General features: G+C 53.5%; 3 protein-coding genes across 3 annotated transcripts; 2 read left to right on the top strand and 1 right to left on the bottom strand.

Annotated features, from left to right (window-relative positions):
* Window positions 1–200: 200 nt before the first annotated feature.
* Window positions 201–8408, top strand: LRRC43 (leucine rich repeat containing 43). Its single transcript, XM_055796484.1, has 12 exons — window positions 201–296; window positions 378–653; window positions 918–1028; window positions 1158–1297; window positions 1896–2134; window positions 2872–3050; window positions 3853–3982; window positions 4265–4404; window positions 4570–4659; window positions 4949–5164; window positions 5687–5768; window positions 8044–8408. Exons 1-12 carry the CDS (start codon window positions 201–203, stop codon window positions 8196–8198), a joined length of 1854 nt encoding a protein of 617 aa, XP_055652459.1. The 3' UTR covers window positions 8199–8408.
* A 1299-nt stretch (window positions 8409–9707) lies between these two features.
* Window positions 9708–14187, top strand: B3GNT4 (UDP-GlcNAc:betaGal beta-1,3-N-acetylglucosaminyltransferase 4). The gene is made up of 2 exons (XM_027787070.2): window positions 9708–12555; window positions 12690–14187. Exon 1 carries the CDS (start codon window positions 9882–9884, stop codon window positions 10989–10991), a length of 1110 nt encoding a protein of 369 aa, XP_027642871.2. The 5' UTR covers window positions 9708–9881; the 3' UTR covers window positions 10992–12555; window positions 12690–14187.
* Window positions 14188–14324: 137 nt separating this feature from the next.
* On the bottom strand, window positions 14325–18670 carry DIABLO (diablo IAP-binding mitochondrial protein). Its single transcript, XM_005237620.4, has 6 exons — window positions 18584–18670; window positions 17532–17652; window positions 17056–17187; window positions 16234–16344; window positions 15933–16029; window positions 14325–14975 (listed from the first exon to the last, which is right to left on the bottom strand). Exons 1-6 carry the CDS (start codon window positions 18628–18630, stop codon window positions 14761–14763), a joined length of 723 nt encoding a protein of 240 aa, XP_005237677.2. The 5' UTR covers window positions 18631–18670; the 3' UTR covers window positions 14325–14760.
* Between the last annotated feature and the right edge of the window lie 5 nt (window positions 18671–18675).

Raw genomic sequence — 18675 nt, 5'->3', positions numbered from 1 at the left:
GGTCTAGAGATCCAGGGGTTTATTCCCAGCCTGGAGATCCTGGTGCCGTGCCAGGCTCGCTCTGCAGCCCTGCTTGCCAAGCTTGGTTCCTGGTCCCCAGGGTGTCTGTGTCCTGGTCCCCAGGGTGTCTGTGTCCTGCCATCTCCTAGCAACAGGCCACGTGCCACCAAGGCAGGGAATTCCCTGCCAGGCTGGGGCTGATGGCAGCGCCTGGCCGCTGCAGCCTCTCGGCTGCTTTTCGGCAGCACTTGCGGCACCTGGCTCTGCAGGACTTTCCCTGCGGCCTTGGCAGCTGGGTAAGGAGGCTGGGGGCACAGCCATGGGACGTGGCGGGGGGCTGATGTCTGTCACTGCCTCTCCTCTCTCCCTCTCTGCAGAACAAGTCCTGCTCCCCTGCACGCAGGCATCCCCGCAGCGGCCAGCCGGGGCTGGGGATGAGGGTGGCTGGGCAGGATGAGGCCCTGCCGCTGGGCGAGGAGAGCCCCGAGGCACTGGTGGAGCTGCTGAGGGACCCGCACAGCCCCTGGGCCCCACCGCCGGGCTGCAGCCCCCAGGACCAGCACCTGCGGGAAACAGCTGTGCTGGCGCCTGAGCTCATCCGCGGCTCCAAGGTCTTGCAGATCCTCAGATCCCTGCAGATCGTCGGCAAGGGAGTGAGTGCAGCCCGTAACGCTACCCACCTGCAGGCCAGAAAACCATGTCTTTCTTTTGGAGGGGGAAAACATCCTGGGACAAGGACACCTTCCCCATCCCGGGGTCTTCCCAGGTTCCCAGTCTGCAGCTGGGGCAGAGCTACCCCCAAGTGTGTTGCACTAATCCATGTTACACATATGTCACGTGGCTCAAGGCTACATGTCCATGTCACCCTGGCCACAAGGTGGCTCAGGGACGTGTTGGCCAAACCCGGCCCTTTGCAGGTGGAGGAGGTTGACGAGGGTCTGTTGCAGTTACAGCAGCTGGAAGAGCTCATCCTCAGTGCCAACCACATCAGCAGGATAACCTCGGCCAACCTGCCCCGGACACTGAAGGTGAGCAAGCAATGCCTTGGGATGGCAGGATGGGGCAGGAGGTCCTGTCTGGGAACACTACGCAAGCCAAACAGCTTGAGGGAACAGCTCATTGCACAGGGTGTTTGTTGTTCCCTCTATCCCTGGCAGGTCCTGGAGCTCTGCTGCAATGCTGTGGCTGATCTGCAGGACCTGTGCACTCAGCCTCCTCCAGAGCTCCAGCACTTGGGACTGGGATACAACAGGCTGCGTGGCCCTTCGCCGGACAAGTACCTCACTGTGACCTTCTGGTAATGCCCCAGGCTGAACGTGGGCTCCTGGAAGGGAGGTGGGCAGGTGTGTACAGGTGACCTCAAGCTATCAGGGTGGCCCATGTCAGGAAATCCCAGCTCTGCAGCGGGGTTGTTCCTTTGCTGTGCCCACTGCCCACACAAAGCAGTCTGTCTCTGTTGTTTTCTGTCTCACGCTCGGAGGTTGTCTTGGTCCGTGGCCAAGGTGTGGAAGGGGAAGATCACCTGGGAAAACGCCTTGACACCCTACCCACCACATTTCCCACATCCCTGGGCAGCTTCCTTTCCCCATGCCCTTCCCAAAGCCCCTGCTGGGAGTCTGCCTTGGGAGGGATGTAAAGCTTAGGCTGCGTCACCAAGTGATGGGAGTGGAGTGGGTAATGGATGCTAAAGAAACATGGGTTTGAGTTGTGGGGCAGACTGGGAATGGGCCACATGGCTCAGGAATTTGGAATTGGCCTCTTGGGGTTGTACTATTGGATTCTCCATTTTGTGCTTGGGAAACACGATTTTTGTGTCTTTTTCTGGACCAGGGCAGTAGCTCTCTCTCCGCAGAGATGTTGTTTGCCTCACCTTCTTCTCTGGGTTCTCTCCTTAGGCCAAATCTTGTCTCCCTTGACCTGAGCTTTAACAACTTCACAGACCTGCTGGGGCTGGTCTCCCAACTGTCCAGTCTGCAGAAGCTCCGCATCCTGGTGCTCCAAGGGAACCCACTGGCTCTCATTCCCACCTACAGAGGCTTCCTCGTGGACAGCCTGCCCAAGCTTTCCATCCTTGATGACACCCATGTAGAGCCTGAAGAGAGGTGCCGGTTCCACGGTCTGGCGAGGCAGCCAGGTGAGCCTTTGAACCCAGTGATCTGCGAGGTGGTTTCATCGTGGTTAATCCAGGAGTCCTCAGGGCAAACCCTGTCTCCGGTATTGACTTCCTTCTTGCCTCTCCTCAAATGGAGATCTTTCTGTCCCTTTTTACCCCGCTAGTACAAGTGGGGAGCAGGCAGAGGACCTGCAGCAGTGTAGTTGTTGAGGTTGTTTTAGTTTTAGGTCCAAAACCTGCAAGAACAGTCTAGTCCTAGCTGTGCCTCGGTGTCATGGCCTGCTCCCATCTTTGCTTGTGAGATGCTGTCTAGTTTCAGACCGCGCGTCTGCCCCTTGAGCTGCTGAAAGAGGAACTTCTCCACTGGAGAAGATGCTGACATGGGTGTTGCACCATCTGCTTGAAGTGATGCCACCTCCGCTGGGTGGCACATCCCCGGCTGGGACGAGAGCAGGGGGCTGGGGACACGCGGCGGTGGGAATCCTCTCTTGATGGCCCCTACCGACTGAGTTTATGCCCTGGATGTGCTCTTTGAAGTCGAAAATGTTAACCAGAGAGGCAGTCACCAAGCCAGGAGATGTTTGCGTGGCTTTGGAGTGACCCCATGTGGCAGTGGCTTGTCACAGCGTCAGCGGAGGGTGGCAGGGAGGGATGCCAGGTGGGGGGGGACAGCATCCTGGAGACTGCCACTTGCTCTGTACCTTCCTTGCTCTGGAAGGACCATGCTGCAGCTTCACAGAAAGATTTGCTTCTTTCAGAGCTGATCAGGTGTGAAGCACGAGTGGTTGTGAGTGTCGGGGAAATCAAGGGAGTCCCCGATCCCAGAGCTCTCCAGCGGCGGGAGGTGGGCTCTGAGGCTCCGCTGATCACCTACAGCTACTGTGTAATGTACGAGTTTGTGGAGGGAGAGGAGCTCGAGGACGGTGGCAACACTGAGGTTTGTGCTTAATTCAGCTCCTGAAAGCAACAGGCGGCGGGTGGTCACAGCAAGGGGGACTTCACCTCCAGGCTGTGGGGCGAGGCCATTTGTAATGGACCTGGCACGGGGGGCAGCAGTACTGGGGACAGAATGCACATGTGGCCACATCCGGCAGGACAAACCCCTGCAGCTCAGGTCACCTCTGGGGGAGCCCAGCACCGCTCTGCACGGGGGAGCACCCACAGCCCCCCTCCCGCTGACTGCGGCAGACCCCTGCCCGGGCGCTGTGCCTCTTCCCACGATTCTCAAGCACCAGTTTGGTGAGGAGCGGTGGGGGCCACTGGGGGCTTCACCCTGGAGAAGGGAGGCTCAGGGGGGCTGATCGCTCTCTCCAGCTGCCTGAAAGAGGTTGCAGGCAGGGGGGTCGGTCTCTTTTCCCAAGCCACAAGCGACAGGACAAGAAGAAACAGCCTCAGGTTGCTCCAGGGGAGGTTTAGGTTGGGGATTAGGAAAAATTTCTTCACTGAAAAGTTTGTCAAGCATCAGAACTGGCTGCCCGGGGAGATGGTAGAGTCACCATCCCTGGGGGTGTTCAAAAAACACATGGATGCGGCGCTGAGGGATGTGGTTTAGTGGTGGGCTTGGCAGTCCTGCGTTAACGTTTGGACTTGATCATCTTAACAGTCTTTTCCAACCTAAATGACTCTGTGGTTCTATGGTGAGGCTGGGCTGGGGAATGGGATTCCAGAGGTGGCTCTGCCCCCTGGTCCTGATGCAAACACAACCAGCCATGCCCTGCCGAGATCCCTCTCTATTCCAGGTAACAAAAATCCATCAGAGTCCCGTGGTGGCCACCCGGCATGTAGACAGCTCTGCTTCTGCTTGGGGCACAGGAGAAACAGGGAGGCAGCAGGAGCCTGCAGCCACAGGAGAGCCCAAGGCCCATTCTGGTAATTAATTTTATATATATATGTGTGTGTGTGTGTGTGTGTATATATATATATATATATATATATATATATATATATAAAATAAATCTCCTGCCCCACTGCTCAGGGCAGGTCTGTGGCTCTGGCATGTGGTGGCATTAGGTCATCCCTCACAGCACCAGCTGCAGCTGGGCTGTTACTGGGACTGGTGGATAACAAATTGGCACCGGTCACATCCCAAGGGTCCTTCTGTCCTTGGGAAGGAGGGGGCTCTCCCCACAGCTGTTCTCTGTCTCTGCACAGCAAAGGTGTTTGCCACCCCTGGAAAGCCCTGGGCGGACACCATCGACTGCAGCTACAGGAAGGAGCACACTGCCAAGGACTTGGTGGGGCTGAAGTCCTACCTGGAGGCTGGAACGACTGTCTCGGTTGTGGAAGAGCAGGTGAGCATGTGGCAGAGCTGGGTGAGAGGGGAAAGAGCTGCTGGGAAGCCCAGCAGTGGTGCTGTGCTCCTTCTGGGAGGCAGCCTGGGGTGGCGGTGACCCTGGGTGACAGAGGGTCCTCTGGCATCCCAGCCCCCTGCAGCACCAGCTCCTCTTCCCCAGCAGGTGCTGTCATGGCCTGTCAATGCTGATCCAGAAGGAAATGCAGTCACAACTAAAAAGGCAGGACGGGGGCTGCAGAAGAACAGTGCCAAGGTAGGGTGCTGGGAGAGAATGATGTCTGAATAACATCTGAGTTGCAAAAATAATGACGAGGGAACACGAGCCCTTCTCGTCGTTCAGTCTGGCATGTTGGAGAATCTCGCCTCCATCCCAGAGCTCTCACCAAAGTCCCCTCTTGCTATGGGAGGAAGGCAGCAGCTGCCTCACACACATCTCGGTGTGGATGCAGTGGTGGGCAAGGGGCTGGCTGGGGGTTGCTTGCTGTCTGATAAAGGGACCCCCACCTTCTGCTGAGGCTTGTCCCTACACTGGTGCCCTGCAGGGTCCTTCACCCAGGGACAAGCAGAAAAAGAAGAAGCAGGGGAAGCCACATGAACTCCGCAGTGACCCTCCCATCCGAAGGACCCTGGGCACCACAAGGGTGACCCTGGAAGCCTTGCTGGCCACCGAGGACCTGGTGGCAACTGTGTGTGACTTTGGGATCCTGACCACCGAGCAGCCGCTGCAGACCCCAGGTCTAGAGGAGAAGGTAAGGACCGTGGCCGGGGGCAGGGCACTGAAGCAGGGCTGCCAGGGATGGGGGTCCAGCTACCCTGCCCCGCAGCCTGCTCTGCCCTCGCTGGCCTGGGCATCCCTCCCACCCATCCATCCCTCAGCTCCCCTCTCCGTGAAAGGGGGCTGAACTAGCCCTGCCTAAGCGCCATCCATCGCTGCAGGTATCGTTACTTAATGTTGATATTAGTAATAAGTACTGTTACTTTTTATGGGCCTAGGAAAATAGATGAGTTTATTTTTCCATTTGAGAATATGAAAGCAACCACTCGTGCTTCCTCTGGTGCTTGGTCTCTCTCGGCATGGCAACACGCGCCAGCCCTTTTATTTTCCCAAATTCTTTTCTCCAAGCAGCCCCTCTGCTGTGCTTCTGCTTCCCCCCACTCTTTCCTCCGCCCTTGAAATCCCGGTGGCAGAACCCAGAGGGTGACGACTGTCACAAGACTGAATGCGGGCAGTGAATTTCAACACAGCCTGACTCTGGCAACATCTTTCTCCGCAGGATGAGAAAAAAGGCGCAGACAAGAGCCAAAAACCAAAAGCAGAGAGAGAAAGTCAGGCCAGCCAGAAAACCGCAGCGTCTGCCCGAGGTGAGGGAGGCTGGAGCTGGCTGGGCGGCGTGTGGGAGAGCAAACAGTGGCTGGTGGCCGTGCCAGGCTGGAGGTGGCCACAGGTCCCTGCCACCCTCCCAGCGCTGCGGCGTGGGCGCTTACTCACATCCTGAGCTTTGGGCTGTGAATGCATCCATTGACTGCGGGGGCTGTAAGCTCAGGCTCACGCCCTGACACCTTGGTGAATCAGTGTCTGAGCAAGCATCAAGGGTGGGCTGCTGCACCTACCGGCTCTGCATGCCGGGGGGAGAAGCAGATTTTGGGGTGAGAGATGTGCTGCCCGCTGCATCAGCTGCCAAGCATGGCCGGTGGTGTGGGCTGGCGCGGGCAGCCAGGGGCAGCGCTGTCTGGGATGCATGGTAAGGTCCTCATCCATTTCCTCACATCGCAACGCCCTTTGCAGAGGGAATTCTTGTTCTACATTCTTTCAGATTTAGCGATGAGATGCACGGAGAGCCCCAGGTACCCCAGCCAGCCCGTGGCAAGGCTGGGAGCAGACCCCAGCCTGCTGGCACCCATGAAGGGACCACCCCAAGCCCTGATGGGTGCCCCCAGCCCCTCCCCAGCCCACAGCCTGCTCAGCCAGCAGCGTTGCCTCATCTGCTGGAGGCAAAAAGCTCACCCTGCCACTTGCAGGGTTTTTTTCCAGCAATCTTGTTTTGACTACAAAAACAGCAGTGCCAGCACATCGGAGGAGCAATGCAAGAGCAGGAGGAAGTGGGGGAGGGAAGGGGTGGCAGGGTGATGCTGAAAAGCTGCTGAGGGGTCAAGGAGAGCACAGAGTGGGCCAGCCCCCCCCGCCCCCAGCACCACTCAGAGGAACCAAAGGAGCCTTGTGTCCCTGCTCTGGCATCAGATTTAGTTGCTAAGAGTGGGATTAACCTCCTTCCCCAAGACTTCCTGGCTGCTTTTCCGTGCCCCCTCACCCACGGTGAGGTCCCCCCATCTTTAGGGAGGCTCTCAGTGCCCTGCAGTCCTCAGCTGTGCTGGAGGAAGCCTGCCAGCCTTCCCAGGACAGAAACCTCCTTGGATTATTGCTTCCCACAAGCAAACCTTCATCTGCAACACACGCTCAGCCTGCTGCTGATGCAGGGAGCTGCCACTGAACAACCGAAGCTCAGCCAGGGTGTTTTTCTACTTCCTTTGCACCCCAGTGCCTGCGGTCAGCATGCACGCCACAGGTCCCCTCTGCAGAACCAAGCCCTGCTGCAGGGGGCTGCACGGCCACGAGTGCTGGGGGGATGCACAGAAAGCTGCAAACCCGGAGCCATCAGGACACGTGTCCCCTTATGCCTGTGCAGGTGGAGGCTGGCTGGCTGCACCACGAGGCCACCGGGTGCAAGAAGTGCCAAAAAACTAACTGCCCCCCCTGGTTTGGTGCAGGCAGCGGTGGCCCATGGCTGTGTGCTCTGCGGTGATGCACAGCTCTGACTCATATGCACACCCCGATAGCAGCCACGGTGGCCCACACGGCTAGGGGGGGCAGGGGGGCTGTGCAAGCCCCCAGCTGTTCCATGAGTCACCAAATGGCACCGGGGCCGTTTGGCACTTGCTCATCACCTGGGTACCATGTCCCACCATGTGGTACCATGTGGTACCATAGAGTACCATGTCCCACCATGTCCCACCATGTGGTATCATAGGGTACCATCCATGTCCCACCATGTGGTACCATGTCCCACCGTGTCCCACCATGCCCCCCCTGGGGGCGGTGGCAGTGACCATGGAGCAGCAGGGGGATGGCTCCCAGCCCTCGCACCACTGCAGCCATGCATCCAGCAGGGCTGCGCAGGGACCGGCACTCACATCTGGGAGCTGAGGCCAATTTGCATCTCTCGGTGGCCAAATGCACACAAATAATCCGGCCTCTCAGAGGATCTGGGATCCTTTCCAGGCAGCTCAAAGGGGAAAGGCAGCAAGCTTTGTCTCAAGCAGTTTGCCCGGACATTGAAGGGTGTCTTTGGAAGTAGCCTCACATTGGTCTTGTTTTACCCCCCGCTTCATTTTCCAGGAGCTTTGAAACGATTTATTTCTGCAATCTGTCTGTTTTTGGAAGAATTACCGGGGAATTCAGAAAGGAAGGCTGCGCCCAGACCAGCTGCCGGCCCTACGATGCTCTTTGGGCTCCTGACCCAAAGTCATATTCAAATAGATTTTCCCCCAAGACCCATGGGTCAGTGGTGACACCGTGTCACCCCTGGCGCGCTGGTGCTTCCCTCTGCCAGGATGGTGACGGGTTTACTTCTTTCCACAGGAAAAAGGAAAACCAAAACCGCTGCAGAGCCAGAGGGGAACCGGGGGCTGCCGCCCGTGCCACTGACGGTCCCGTTCCAGGTGCAGCTGCTTCGGTGGCCCCTAGCAGCCCGTTTGCAGAGCCTGGAGAGCGCGGCCGTGGGAAACAGCCGGTGATGTGGCTGTAGCAAAAGAGAGCGTGGGAAATAAAACCCATGGGATGGGGAAGTAAACCCCACTGGGATGGGGGAATAAACCCATTGGGGTGGGGAATAAAACCCACTGGGAGGGGGAATAAACCCACTGGGATGGGGGAATAAAGCCCACTGGGATGCTGTGTGTATCCTGGTTTAGCTGAACCTACAGAGCGGGGAGATGCCACACCTGTGACTGTCCTGGGGTGCTGCTGAGCTTCTGCAGGAGCTGGTGCTCAGCGTGCAGGGTGGGCTGTGCAATGTTGTAGTGTGCAACGTGGGGTGTGGAGGGTGGGGTGTGCAGTGTGGGGTAAGCAATGTTGCAGTGTGCAAGGGGGGGTCTGCAGGGTGGGCTGTGCAGTGTTGCAGTGTGCAAGGTGGGGTGAGCAGTGTTGCAGTGTGCAAGGGTGCGTGTGCAGTGTGCAGGGTGAGGTGTGCAAGGTGGGGCACGCAGGGTAAGCTGTGCGGCGTTGCAGTGTGCAACATGGGGTGTGCAACATTGGATGTGCAATGTGGGGTGAGCAATGTTGCAGTATGTAACGTGGGGTGTGCAGCGTGCAGGATGGGGTGTGCTGTGTGTACAGTGTGGGGACCGCAGAGTGGGCTGTGCAGTGTTGCAGTGTGCAATGTGAGTTGTGCAGCATGCAAGGTGTGCAGTGTGGAGTGCACAGGATGGGCTGTGCAATGTTTTCATGTGCAATGTGGGGTGTGCAGTGTTGCAGTGTGCAAGGTGGGGTCTGCAGGGTGGGCTGTGCAATGTTGCAGTGTGCAATGCGGGGTGAGCAATGTTGCAGTGTGCAACATGGGGTGTGTAGGGTGGGCTGTGCAATGTTGCAGTGTGCAACATGGGGTTTGCAGTGTTGCAGCGTGCAATGTGGGGTGAGCAACGTTGCAGTGTGCAACATGGGGCATGCAGGGTGGGCTGTGCAGTGTTGCAGCGTGCAACATGGGGTGTGCAGTGTTGCAGTGTACAATGTGGGGTGTGCAAGGTGGGATCTGCAGGGTGGGCTGTGCAATGTAGTGTGCAGTGTGCAGGGTCGGGTGTGCAGTGTTGCAGTGTGCAAGGTGGGGTGTGCAACGTCAGATGTGCAGTGTGGGGTGAGCAATGTTGCAGCGTGCAACATGGGGTGTGCAGCGTGCAGGGTGGGGTGTGCAAAGTGGGCTGTGCAGGGTGGGCTGTGCAGTGTTGCAGTCCGGGGTGTGCAAGGTGGGGTGCTCCTGTGCGCGGTGCAGGCTTGGCTGTGCAACGTGCAGGGTGCAGTGCCCGGCGGCGCGGGACCCGGTGCGGATGCCCGGTGCCGGTGCGCGATGCGGTGCAGCACGGTGCCGGGGCGCTGTGTGTATGCCCAGTGCCGGTGCCCGGTGCCGGGGCGCGGGGCGAGGCCCCGGCAGGGGCGGGGAGGGGCGGGGCGGGGCGGCCCGGGGCGGTGCTTGGCGGCGGCGCGGGGGCGGCAGCGCCTCCCGGTAAGTCCAAGCGGCGGCTGTGCCGGCCGGGGCGGGGGTGTGCACCGGTGGCACCGCGGGGCGCAGGGGCGGGGGCTGCGGAGCGGCCGCAGCGCCCGGGGCCGGCGGGGGGAGCCGCGGGCCGGGGCCGGTGGGTGGCGGCGGCGGATGCCGGGGCGGGTCGCGGGGCTGCGGCGGCCACGGTCGGTGTCCCGGTGCCGCCATGTACCGGCGCCTCAGGGGCCTGGCCCTCTGCACCGGCTGGGCCGCGCTGCTGGCCGCGCTGCTCTACATGAAGCAGGAGGCGAAGCCGGCAGCGCCGCGGGGGGCGGCGGGGGCCGGGGGCCGAGCCCGGGCGGCGGCGATGGGCAGCGCTGAACCCAGCCGGTGTTCGCCCAACCTGACTCTCGCCAACGCCTCGCTCGCCCTCCCGGAGCTTCACCGGCTCTTCTTAACCTACAAGCACTGCCGGAACTTCTCGGTCCTGCTGAAGCCTTCCCGGTGTAGCCGGGAGATGTTCCTCTTGCTGGCCATCAAGTCATCCCCCATCAACGTGGACCGGCGGGTGGCCATCAGGAACACGTGGGGGAAGGGGGGCTCCGTCGGCGGCAGGAGCGTCAGGCTCCTCTTCCTCCTGGGGCGCTCGGAGGCCAAACCCCAGGTACAGCCCCTCCAGCAGCTGCTGGCTTACGAGAGCCGGGAGTTCGATGACATCTTGCAATGGGATTTTGTGGACAACTTCTTCAACTTGACCCTCAAGGAGCTGCATTTCCTCCGCTGGTTCGTGGAGGATTGCCCGCACGCCCGGTTTGTGCTGAAGGGTGATGACGATGTCTTTGTCAACACTTACAACATTGTTGAATTCCTCCAAGAACTGGATCCCAAACGGGATCTCTTTGTTGGGGATGTGATCCCCAACGCCCGGCCCATCAGGAACACCAAGGTCAAATACTTTATTCCAGAGCCCATGTACAGAGCCCCCTTCTATCCTCTCTACGCGGGTGGAGGGGGCTACGTGATGTCGAGAGAGACGGTGTGCCGCCTCCAGAGCACCGCTGAGGACATGGAGCTCTTCCCGATAGATGATGTCTTTGTGGGAATGTGTCTGGCGAAGATGGCAGTGACCCCAAAGAACCACGCTGGCTTTAAGACTTTTGGGATCCAGAGACCTTTCAATCCTTTCGATCCCTGCTTGTACAAAGAGCTGATGGTTGTGCACAGACTAAACCCAACGGAGATGTGGATCATGTGGACGCTGGTGAAGGATGACAGCATTCGGTGTGCAGTGTCAGTAACGCACAGCTACAGAAGGGGCTGGAAAAGAAGCTACTGATGAGCACGGCGGGATTGTGACTGGTGACAGATACAGGGTACTGAAACTAAAAAATCAGGTTGTGGTAGAAATGTGTCCTCTACTAACAGTACTTGAGCCATAGGGGTTTGTGTTGCAGCAAGTCTTTTTTTCTGTCGGTGAGTTACTGACACAGTTGAATTGCCCTGGGGTGGGGATGGGGCCTGTGGCTTGGTGAGATGTGGTGTGGGGCTGGGCTCGGTTCCTCCCAGCCTGACTGGGGCCAGGGGGAAGTTAGAGCTGCCGCAGGGATGTGAGTGAAGCTCTGTGGGCTCTGCAACACAGGGGCGGCTGAATTCAGCCTCGTGTAGGAAGGCTAATGATGACTTATGAGTGACAGAGCACGAAATTACTGGCAGGGGTGGAGGAAAGCCCAGTGTGTGCTGCTGGGTCCACAGCAGTGCAACTTCGCTGTTCCAGCAATCCCACAGGTCCTACCGGACAGCAGGAGAAAGGGAGTGGAGTGGGGAAGAAAAAGCCTCAAAAATACATTGCCTTAACACAGCACGATGATCCAAGGGTCTGGGCTCTGACTCAAGCCCTTTGGATTTTACAGAAGCTTATTACAGGTTTACTTGCACTGGAAGGTTTTGCACAAATACTTTCTGATTGGGTTTGAGAGGGGCAATATGTCTTGAATAATTACAATGGTGGTTAGAGTGGCTGTAGCTTTTCATGTGGTGTGGAGAGGTGTTTGGGTTGTTGTAATGTTGGATATCAATAAAATAGTTTTGAAAAGTGTTTTCACAGGAGTATTCTTGGGTCTCCTGAAAGCTAAGAGCACTAAAAGCCAGAGAAGGCCGAGAGCTGGTGCTGGGTATGTATGTCAAGGAGTCATTGATATTAAAGAGGATAAGGTTATGTGGAAATGGATACTTGCCACTTCCTTTCCTGTGGGCAGCTGCCGTTCTCTGCCCCTGTCCAGGCAAGATGCATTGATACAGAAACAATCTAGGAGTGTCCTGGAGTCGCCCGTTTGAGGAAAGAGATCAAATATGAAACTTCAGATTCAGTGATACTTCTGTGAAGCTTTTCAGCTTCAGGGTGTTTTGCTGCTAGGTCAGGAGCTGCTGTGCTGTGTGTGAGTGGGAAGCAGCCTGGAAATTTTAGAAAAAGGCAGTGGGGTAGAGAGGAAGTCTGTGATTACGGAAGTTGGCACATTTTGTGCTGTGCTGTTGCCATTGCTGTGTGTAGTGCCAGCAGCCCAGCGTTCACTGCCCACCAGCTGTGAGCTGGAGCTTTCAGAGTTGCCTGGGAAATGCTTCCAGGTGGTCCTTGCCTGTACTGCAGGCAGAGAGACTGAGGAGATCCTGAGACCAGAGGTGTGATGAGCTGTCAGGGCAGGCTGGCTGCCTTCCAGTGGGGTGGTGTCAGGCTGCGGGACTCCTGGCGGTACTTGCTGCCTTGGCTTTCTATAACACCCGCTGTAGTGGTAGCTTAGCCCCACGGTGTGACCCAGACTCTTACAGCAGGAGTTACCACTCTCATGCAAGCAGTTTCTGTGCCAGATGTGAGTAGGCGTTTGAAAAAATTGCTCTTGCAAGAGGTAAGCCTGTGTGTGTGTGTCCATCCTCAGTGCAGTCTTGTACAAGCTGCTGCCGTGTCTTCTCACTGCAGCCCTAACAAGGATTAATTAGGTGTACTAGCTGTACCTGAGAAATTATCTACATGTCGTTTCAGATGTGCTGGCTTTGTAAACAAGGCCGAGTATCAGCAGCAAAACCTAGCTCCTGGGCACCACTGCTTGTTCCAGAGAAGAGGCTGGACAGAGCGTGTACTGCGGTACCCTGTGAACTGCTGTGGCAGCATTTTTCTGATCCACTAGATGATTCCAAATGCCAACTCAGTAACATAATGTAGAGTGTGATGTCATGTCTGTTGTGGGCTTAGGTGTATGGGCTAACCCCCAACAGGCAACTCTCACTTCCCAGTAAAGGTGTGGGACTCTTTTTCCATCCCATTATAGAGGTGATATGGAGCTCCTCACGCTCCTCACTCCCATTTTGACTGAACTTACTAGCTGGCCCGTCACAGCTGAAGGTTCGATGTGTGTGGGTACAGCCTGTGTCTTGGGAAGTAAGAGCAGTGAAACAAGCGGGGCAACAAGGTGGCTGGGAGCAGGTTCTGACAGGGAGAACGCGTTGCTTTGCAGGCTCCTGTAGCAGTGCTTGTCTGCCTTAAGCTGTATCTCTGCCATGCAAGCATCTGAAGAGAGTTATTGTGGCATCCTGCAAGGAACACAACCTGTACGTGCATTTGGGTCAGTGGCTTGGCAGACTTTCTTGAAACTGCAGCACGTAGCAAATTAGAGCAGTTGTGGTTAGAGGTTGACCTGAAGTTGCATTTGGCTTGTGAAGGCGTGGCTGTGCCACTGCTGTAAATAATCCTCTCATAGTGGCTTTTTTTCCTAATGCTCCAGCCCAAAGCTGTGTTTGGGACCTCCTGCATACTGGCACAGCAGGCACTGGCATCTTCCTGTGAGCTGTGCCTTCCACCTCAGATACAGCAGCACCCAGTGAGGAGCAGGAGCAAGAAATGGTGGTTTACTAATTCCTTTTCTACTTAATCTATAAGTGTACAGTGCTGTGCAGCTCAGATTTGCATTTGTTCAATAGACAGGAAGGCTTATGCTACAGCTGAAAAAATTCTTAGTCCAGCACAGCTCAATTTAGTAACAGCAACCTCGACACACATGTAGTGCATCACATGCTCATTTGTTGTGAAAAATGTATGATTAATGCGTGTTTTCTTACAAAACCTGACGAATGGGGATTATCTGACTCAAACCAGCAGTGATAAAGTTCTAGTGGATACTATTCTACAAAGGATTCTACAAAGACTGCTCTAGAAAGCAACCTCAGCTTAAGTTTATATTGTCTATACAGCTAATACTACAAATTTCACATTAAGCTTGCAAAAAGAGACTTGAAATTATTTTCCTGAAGCTCATGTTGAACAGCATTCAAATATGTAACGCTTGCTTTTGCTCACTGCTTTATAAAGAAGTACACAGCAGTTGCCACAACGACTTTGTTTATAACCACAGTATCTTGAAAATCAAATCTCCCTTTGCTTCCTGGGGAAAGCACATGCATATTTAGTGGTGACTTTTGGGTGAAAGAGGTGGCTGTACTGAACTGCAGAACTCCACTAAGAGCCTGGGTCACTCCACAGAAAGTTCTTAGCTTTACAGCTGAGATCTTCTCTTGATTGCAAATTTGATGCAGCTGTCACTCAGCTCCGTTACAAACTTCTAAGTTCAAACAGAAAACAGCGCTTAATGTCTTACCCAAATGAGCATAACTTGCAACGAGATGCTTTTGCACAATTTAATGAAGGTATCTCCTAACAGACGTCATTTACTTCACAGCTTTAAAAATAATTACTTTTAAATATTTCTTCGGCTGATACCTAGTTAGCCTCTCAGAGAGCGCTCACAAACTATCAAACAATCCGTAGGACCCTCCCAGCAGAGAGACGATGAAGAACAAGCTATCCTTGATAGCAATTTTCACATTTGCATAGTTGAACATTTCAGTAATTGAATCCATAAGTATTACAAACAAGTTACAAACAAGATAAAGGCCTTTCAGATACTTGGAATTGATTTGTAAAGCAATCCTGTTGGGGGGGGGGGGGAATGGAATCATAGGCTTATTTCAGCAGTTTCCCACTATCCCACACTTAAAAGTTTGGGACCTTCAGTTTGTGATTGACTGTCACATATTCTATGGTGACTCTTAAGTTCCTTTCAGTCCTCCCGAAGATAAGGGTCCTCACCTGCCTCTGTACTTCCTAAAATACCCTGTGGCAATGAAGATTCCTCTCCTTGAGCTTTTATGAGCTCTTCTGTTTGAGCTTCAGCTAATTTGGTCTCTGCTTTCTGGGAGAGCTGTCGCACTTCTTGCACCTGCGATTTCACTAGCTGAATGTGGCTGCGGGCTGTCACGGAGGCTTGGTCTGCACCTGAAATGTAATAATTTAAATACAGTGGGTTAGAGGAGCACTCAGCAAACTCTCAATTAAGGAAGCAACTGTCTATTAATTATCACCTGCTTTGCTAAGTATTTTGATGGCTCTTGGATGGTATTAATGCTAAATGCATTTACAGTTCATTTCCCTTAAACATTATGCCTACTTGGACATTTTTTTGCCACCTTGAATTCTTCCCACCCAACTGGGTTACAGCCAGCGTCTGATCAGGGCAATCAGCTTGTGCCAGTGGGTTTGAGAACTAAGCCTAGCCATCGTGTGCCAGAAACTTTTAGTCCTTGGCCTGTCTTGACACATACCAGCCACAGGAATAGCTGTGCCACTGCTGAACTGTGAACGCTTTCTCCTCTCATGCTCCTCCTGATTCTGTGTCTTTTTCAGGCACTTAGAGAGTGTCCCTGTGTACTCTCATTGCTTTCCTCCCCTTCTCCCCTCCAATAACTTTACTGAAGTCAGCTGCCATAACTCAGAGTTACCAAGTCTCTGCACTTTCTGTGAAAGTGTGTATACTGTGAGAAAAGACCAAAATTAGTATCTTTCCTGCATGAAAGTGAAAATAGTCTCACTCTTTTAATAAAAGTGAATCCAACTAGAAAGACCTGCTAGACCCCCTAGATAGCCTTATTTCTGTGGCTCCTAGAACTGGGTTTGAATGTTGCATTTAAAAAGGACTAAACGCTTCCCTCAAACCTGTTTTGGTTGGTCTTGATCTAAACTGCATGTGAAGTTTCCAGGCCTAGTTCTCGGAACGCTTCTACTGGACCTGTAGCCAGTAAAAGAATGCAAGTTCTCAGCTTCTCTAAAACCCAGGCACTAGTTGTAAGTTGGTACACGAATATATATTCTGTCTCTCTCTACTTCATTCTCATTCAACAAATACTGCCTAAATTCTAGGGGAAAGAAATTCTTGGTATTTCTGCTTGTGCTTACCTGATTGATATGCAGCTTCTGCTGCCATTTCTGAAAGACGTAACGCTGTCATCCAGCTGGATTCCAGCCTTAGGTATTCCTGCTGTTTTGTCGTCATCTAGGAGTCAAAGTTATTACTTAACTAGATGTAACAGTATCTGAATGCTTTTCCAAACAGTGCCTTTGTGAAAAGGTGAGCAAGTGAGGTGAGAACTTTCTGAGCAGAGTTTTAAGAGACAGATTGCTGTCTGAATTGTAATTTAAAAAATTGTTTGTAAAAAAAAATTTGTAAAAAAAAAATAATATCATCTTGATTGCTTACATCAACTCTGGCTCCTATTACCACCTGCCAGACTGCATCCACCTCGTCTGAATTCATTTTCCCAAGAAGATTTGCATATTGCTTGTAGAGAGACACCAGTGTATAAACTGCCTGCAAAGGAATCATTTCACACAGTTACATGACAATCTGTATATCTCTGATGTTGTCTCAGTGTTAATTAGCAAAATTGCTGAATGGTTCCAAAGATGCTTTGTTCTCCAGTTCACTGCAATTTTGGAGGCACTGACAGCGTTTGCTGCCTGCCCACAGCAGGGCTGTGGACAGCATCTCTTTATATCCTTGCCATACTAATAAGGAAGTAAACTGGAATGCAAATACTTTACTCAAATTGGCACTTATTTATAAAATTACAGCAATATCTTCTTGATTCAGACTTAAATATGGCTCACTGAATTCTTCTGATGAAACTCAAGTTCATGGCCTTAGAAATGGGCACAGAAGGTAAATAAAATACCGAAGAATACAGGTGGTGTATCCTACTTAGTATGCAGGTATCCAGTAACGGTTACAAGTTTCTTTAGCCCCAATTCTGAGACATGGGTCGTTTCAGCTTAAGTTCAAGCTCAAAGCAACAGCCTAACACCGCTAAAAATAACTTCTGTGTTTGGTACAGTAGAACAGTGAGCCCTATCCCACTGTTTCCTAGGGAACTGACATCTCCAACCCCCCACACCTCTTTTATTAAAATTCATAAAAAACTGAAGTCCATTTTAAGTATGGTTTAAGAGGTGTAGTTAGTGCCAGATAATTTAGTATTGCCAGTACTGACTTGCTAGCAAAGTGCGTAATCTCTCAGTTTACCTTTGTATACTCTGTCAATGCTTCAATCAATGCATACGTTGTTTGAGAGAGGAGTGTAGAAGTACTGTCTGTTACCAAGGAAACTGCTCTTTTAATCAAGGCATCATTACTGAGAGAAACTGAGTTCTGTTTCTGAAAGACAAGACGTTTGCATGAGCTTTTCACTGACTTTCATATGAGTGTAATTATTAACAAATAACTAAGAGCACCAGGGTTAGCTACAAGGTTGGACAGTCTAATTCTCCCTGCTATTTTGCCAGTGTAAAACAAGGCAGCTGTTTTTTGCAAGGTGTTATTAAAGGTAGACATTGTCTTTCTCATTTCTTTTCCTTAACAACTTTAACAACAGACTTAAACACCTGTGATCGCCAGGAAGGAATGCAGTTCTGAGGGCGAGTACCCGTTTGTAAAATGCTAAGCAGGTGGTTTTGAATATTAAACTGTTTGCTACATGTCTCTCACTTCGGATATATTACCTCCACGACTGGGACTGCACACAACGCCACTCCCAGCCCCATGCCTGCCATTTGGTGCCATCGTCCATTCATGCCTGAGAGGCAGCGCCTAGGAATCCTGGCCAGAACAGGGAAGCTTTGTCTGGAAATGCAAGAAGCAAAGTTAAGTGCAAGAAATAACCAGTGTATGGTAGGAAATGGGTATGAAAGAGGAAAAGAACACCTAGAAGCTGCTCTAGGTGACCTCGTCTCTACCAGGCTTCTGTAATAAAGATGTGTAATAGTGAATTAGTAAGTTTAAACTTATTATTATATATAAGCTTATTAAACATTAAGTTTGTTTAAAATTCTATTACTTAAGTGCAAGAGAAGAAAACAAACATAGCGGGTTATTAATCCTTTGAGAGCGGAAACGTATCTGGTACTATCATACTGTTAATATTTAATGATAATGAAAAACAAATTAAAAAGCATGCTTAAAAGTGCTGTGTGGTACATGCAGGTGAGCAGCAGGACCAGTAATAACCTGCTGTGACCCAGCGACACTTAGGGCCTCCTGCAGCCAGTTTTATTTACATGCAAAGTTGTGTAAGTGCCCATGGGCCCAGGGCCTGTCACTGAAACACTCGAGCAGAAGAACAGCAGCACCCAGTCATGAGAACTTTTGTGTTGTACAGCAATTTTCTGAAAATAACGAGTCACTTTTCCTTCTTCTGTACTTTGAAACTACTGACCACCAGTGGCAAGCGCTGTATGTGTATCACAACTCCTACTGCTCGTGCTATCCCACCGTGGCATCTGGAGGCGGAGGAGGTACGTTACGGCCATTTCGGTGGCACAGGCTGCCGCTCCAGCCGTGGCTGGCTCGATTACAGCGGGCAGAAGGCACGGGCACGGAGCCGCAAAGGCCCTCAGCGGCCCGGAGCCGAGGCGGGGGCCTGACTACAGCCCTGTCGGCCGCGCCCGGCCCGCACCAGCCCGGTAACGGCCACCCGGGTGTTTGCCTGAACGCCTGCACCGCCCCCGCTCCGCCGCGCCCTCGGGCCCTGGAGCGGCGGGGGCCACCGCGGTACCTGAGGAAGGAACAGCAGCTTCGGAGCCACCGGCTGCCCGCCGCCATCTTGGGACAGGGCGGTGCGCCGGAAGTGACGTCAGCGCGCCGGGG

The sequence above is a fragment of the Falco peregrinus genome, chromosome 2 (genome assembly GCF_023634155.1).
Source record: "Falco peregrinus isolate bFalPer1 chromosome 2, bFalPer1.pri, whole genome shotgun sequence".
Lineage (NCBI taxonomy): Eukaryota > Metazoa > Chordata > Aves > Falconiformes > Falconidae > Falco > Falco peregrinus.
The sequence above is the reverse complement of the archived record's forward strand: the minus strand, read 5'-3'. Positions and strand labels throughout refer to the sequence as shown.

Excerpts from the sequence above, each read along its gene's own strand:
- B3GNT4 (XM_027787070.2), top strand. The coding sequence starts at position 9,882 with ATGTACCGGCGCCTCAGGGGCCTGGCCCTCTGCACCGGCTGGGCCGCG.
- LRRC43 (XM_055796484.1), top strand. The coding sequence starts at position 201 with ATGGCAGCGCCTGGCCGCTGCAGCCTCTCGGCTGCTTTTCGGCAGCAC. Across the intron at positions 3,051-3,852 it reads AGGACGGTGGCAACACTGAG|GTAACAAAAATCCATCAGAG; the intron begins GTTTGTGCTTAA and ends TCTCTATTCCAG. Across the intron at positions 5,769-8,043 it reads AACCGCAGCGTCTGCCCGAG|GAAAAAGGAAAACCAAAACC; the intron begins GTGAGGGAGGCT and ends TTCTTTCCACAG.
- DIABLO (XM_005237620.4), bottom strand. The coding sequence starts at position 18,630 with ATGGCGGCGGGCAGCCGGTGGCTCCGAAGCTGCTGTTCCTTCCTCAG. Across the intron at positions 17,188-17,531 it reads GTGCAGTCCCAGTCGTGGAG|AAACAGAACTCAGTTTCTCT; the intron begins GTAATATATCCG and ends CTTGTCTTTCAG. Across the intron at positions 16,030-16,233 it reads TAATAGGAGCCAGAGTTGAT|ATGACGACAAAACAGCAGGA; the intron begins GTAAGCAATCAA and ends TTTGACTCCTAG.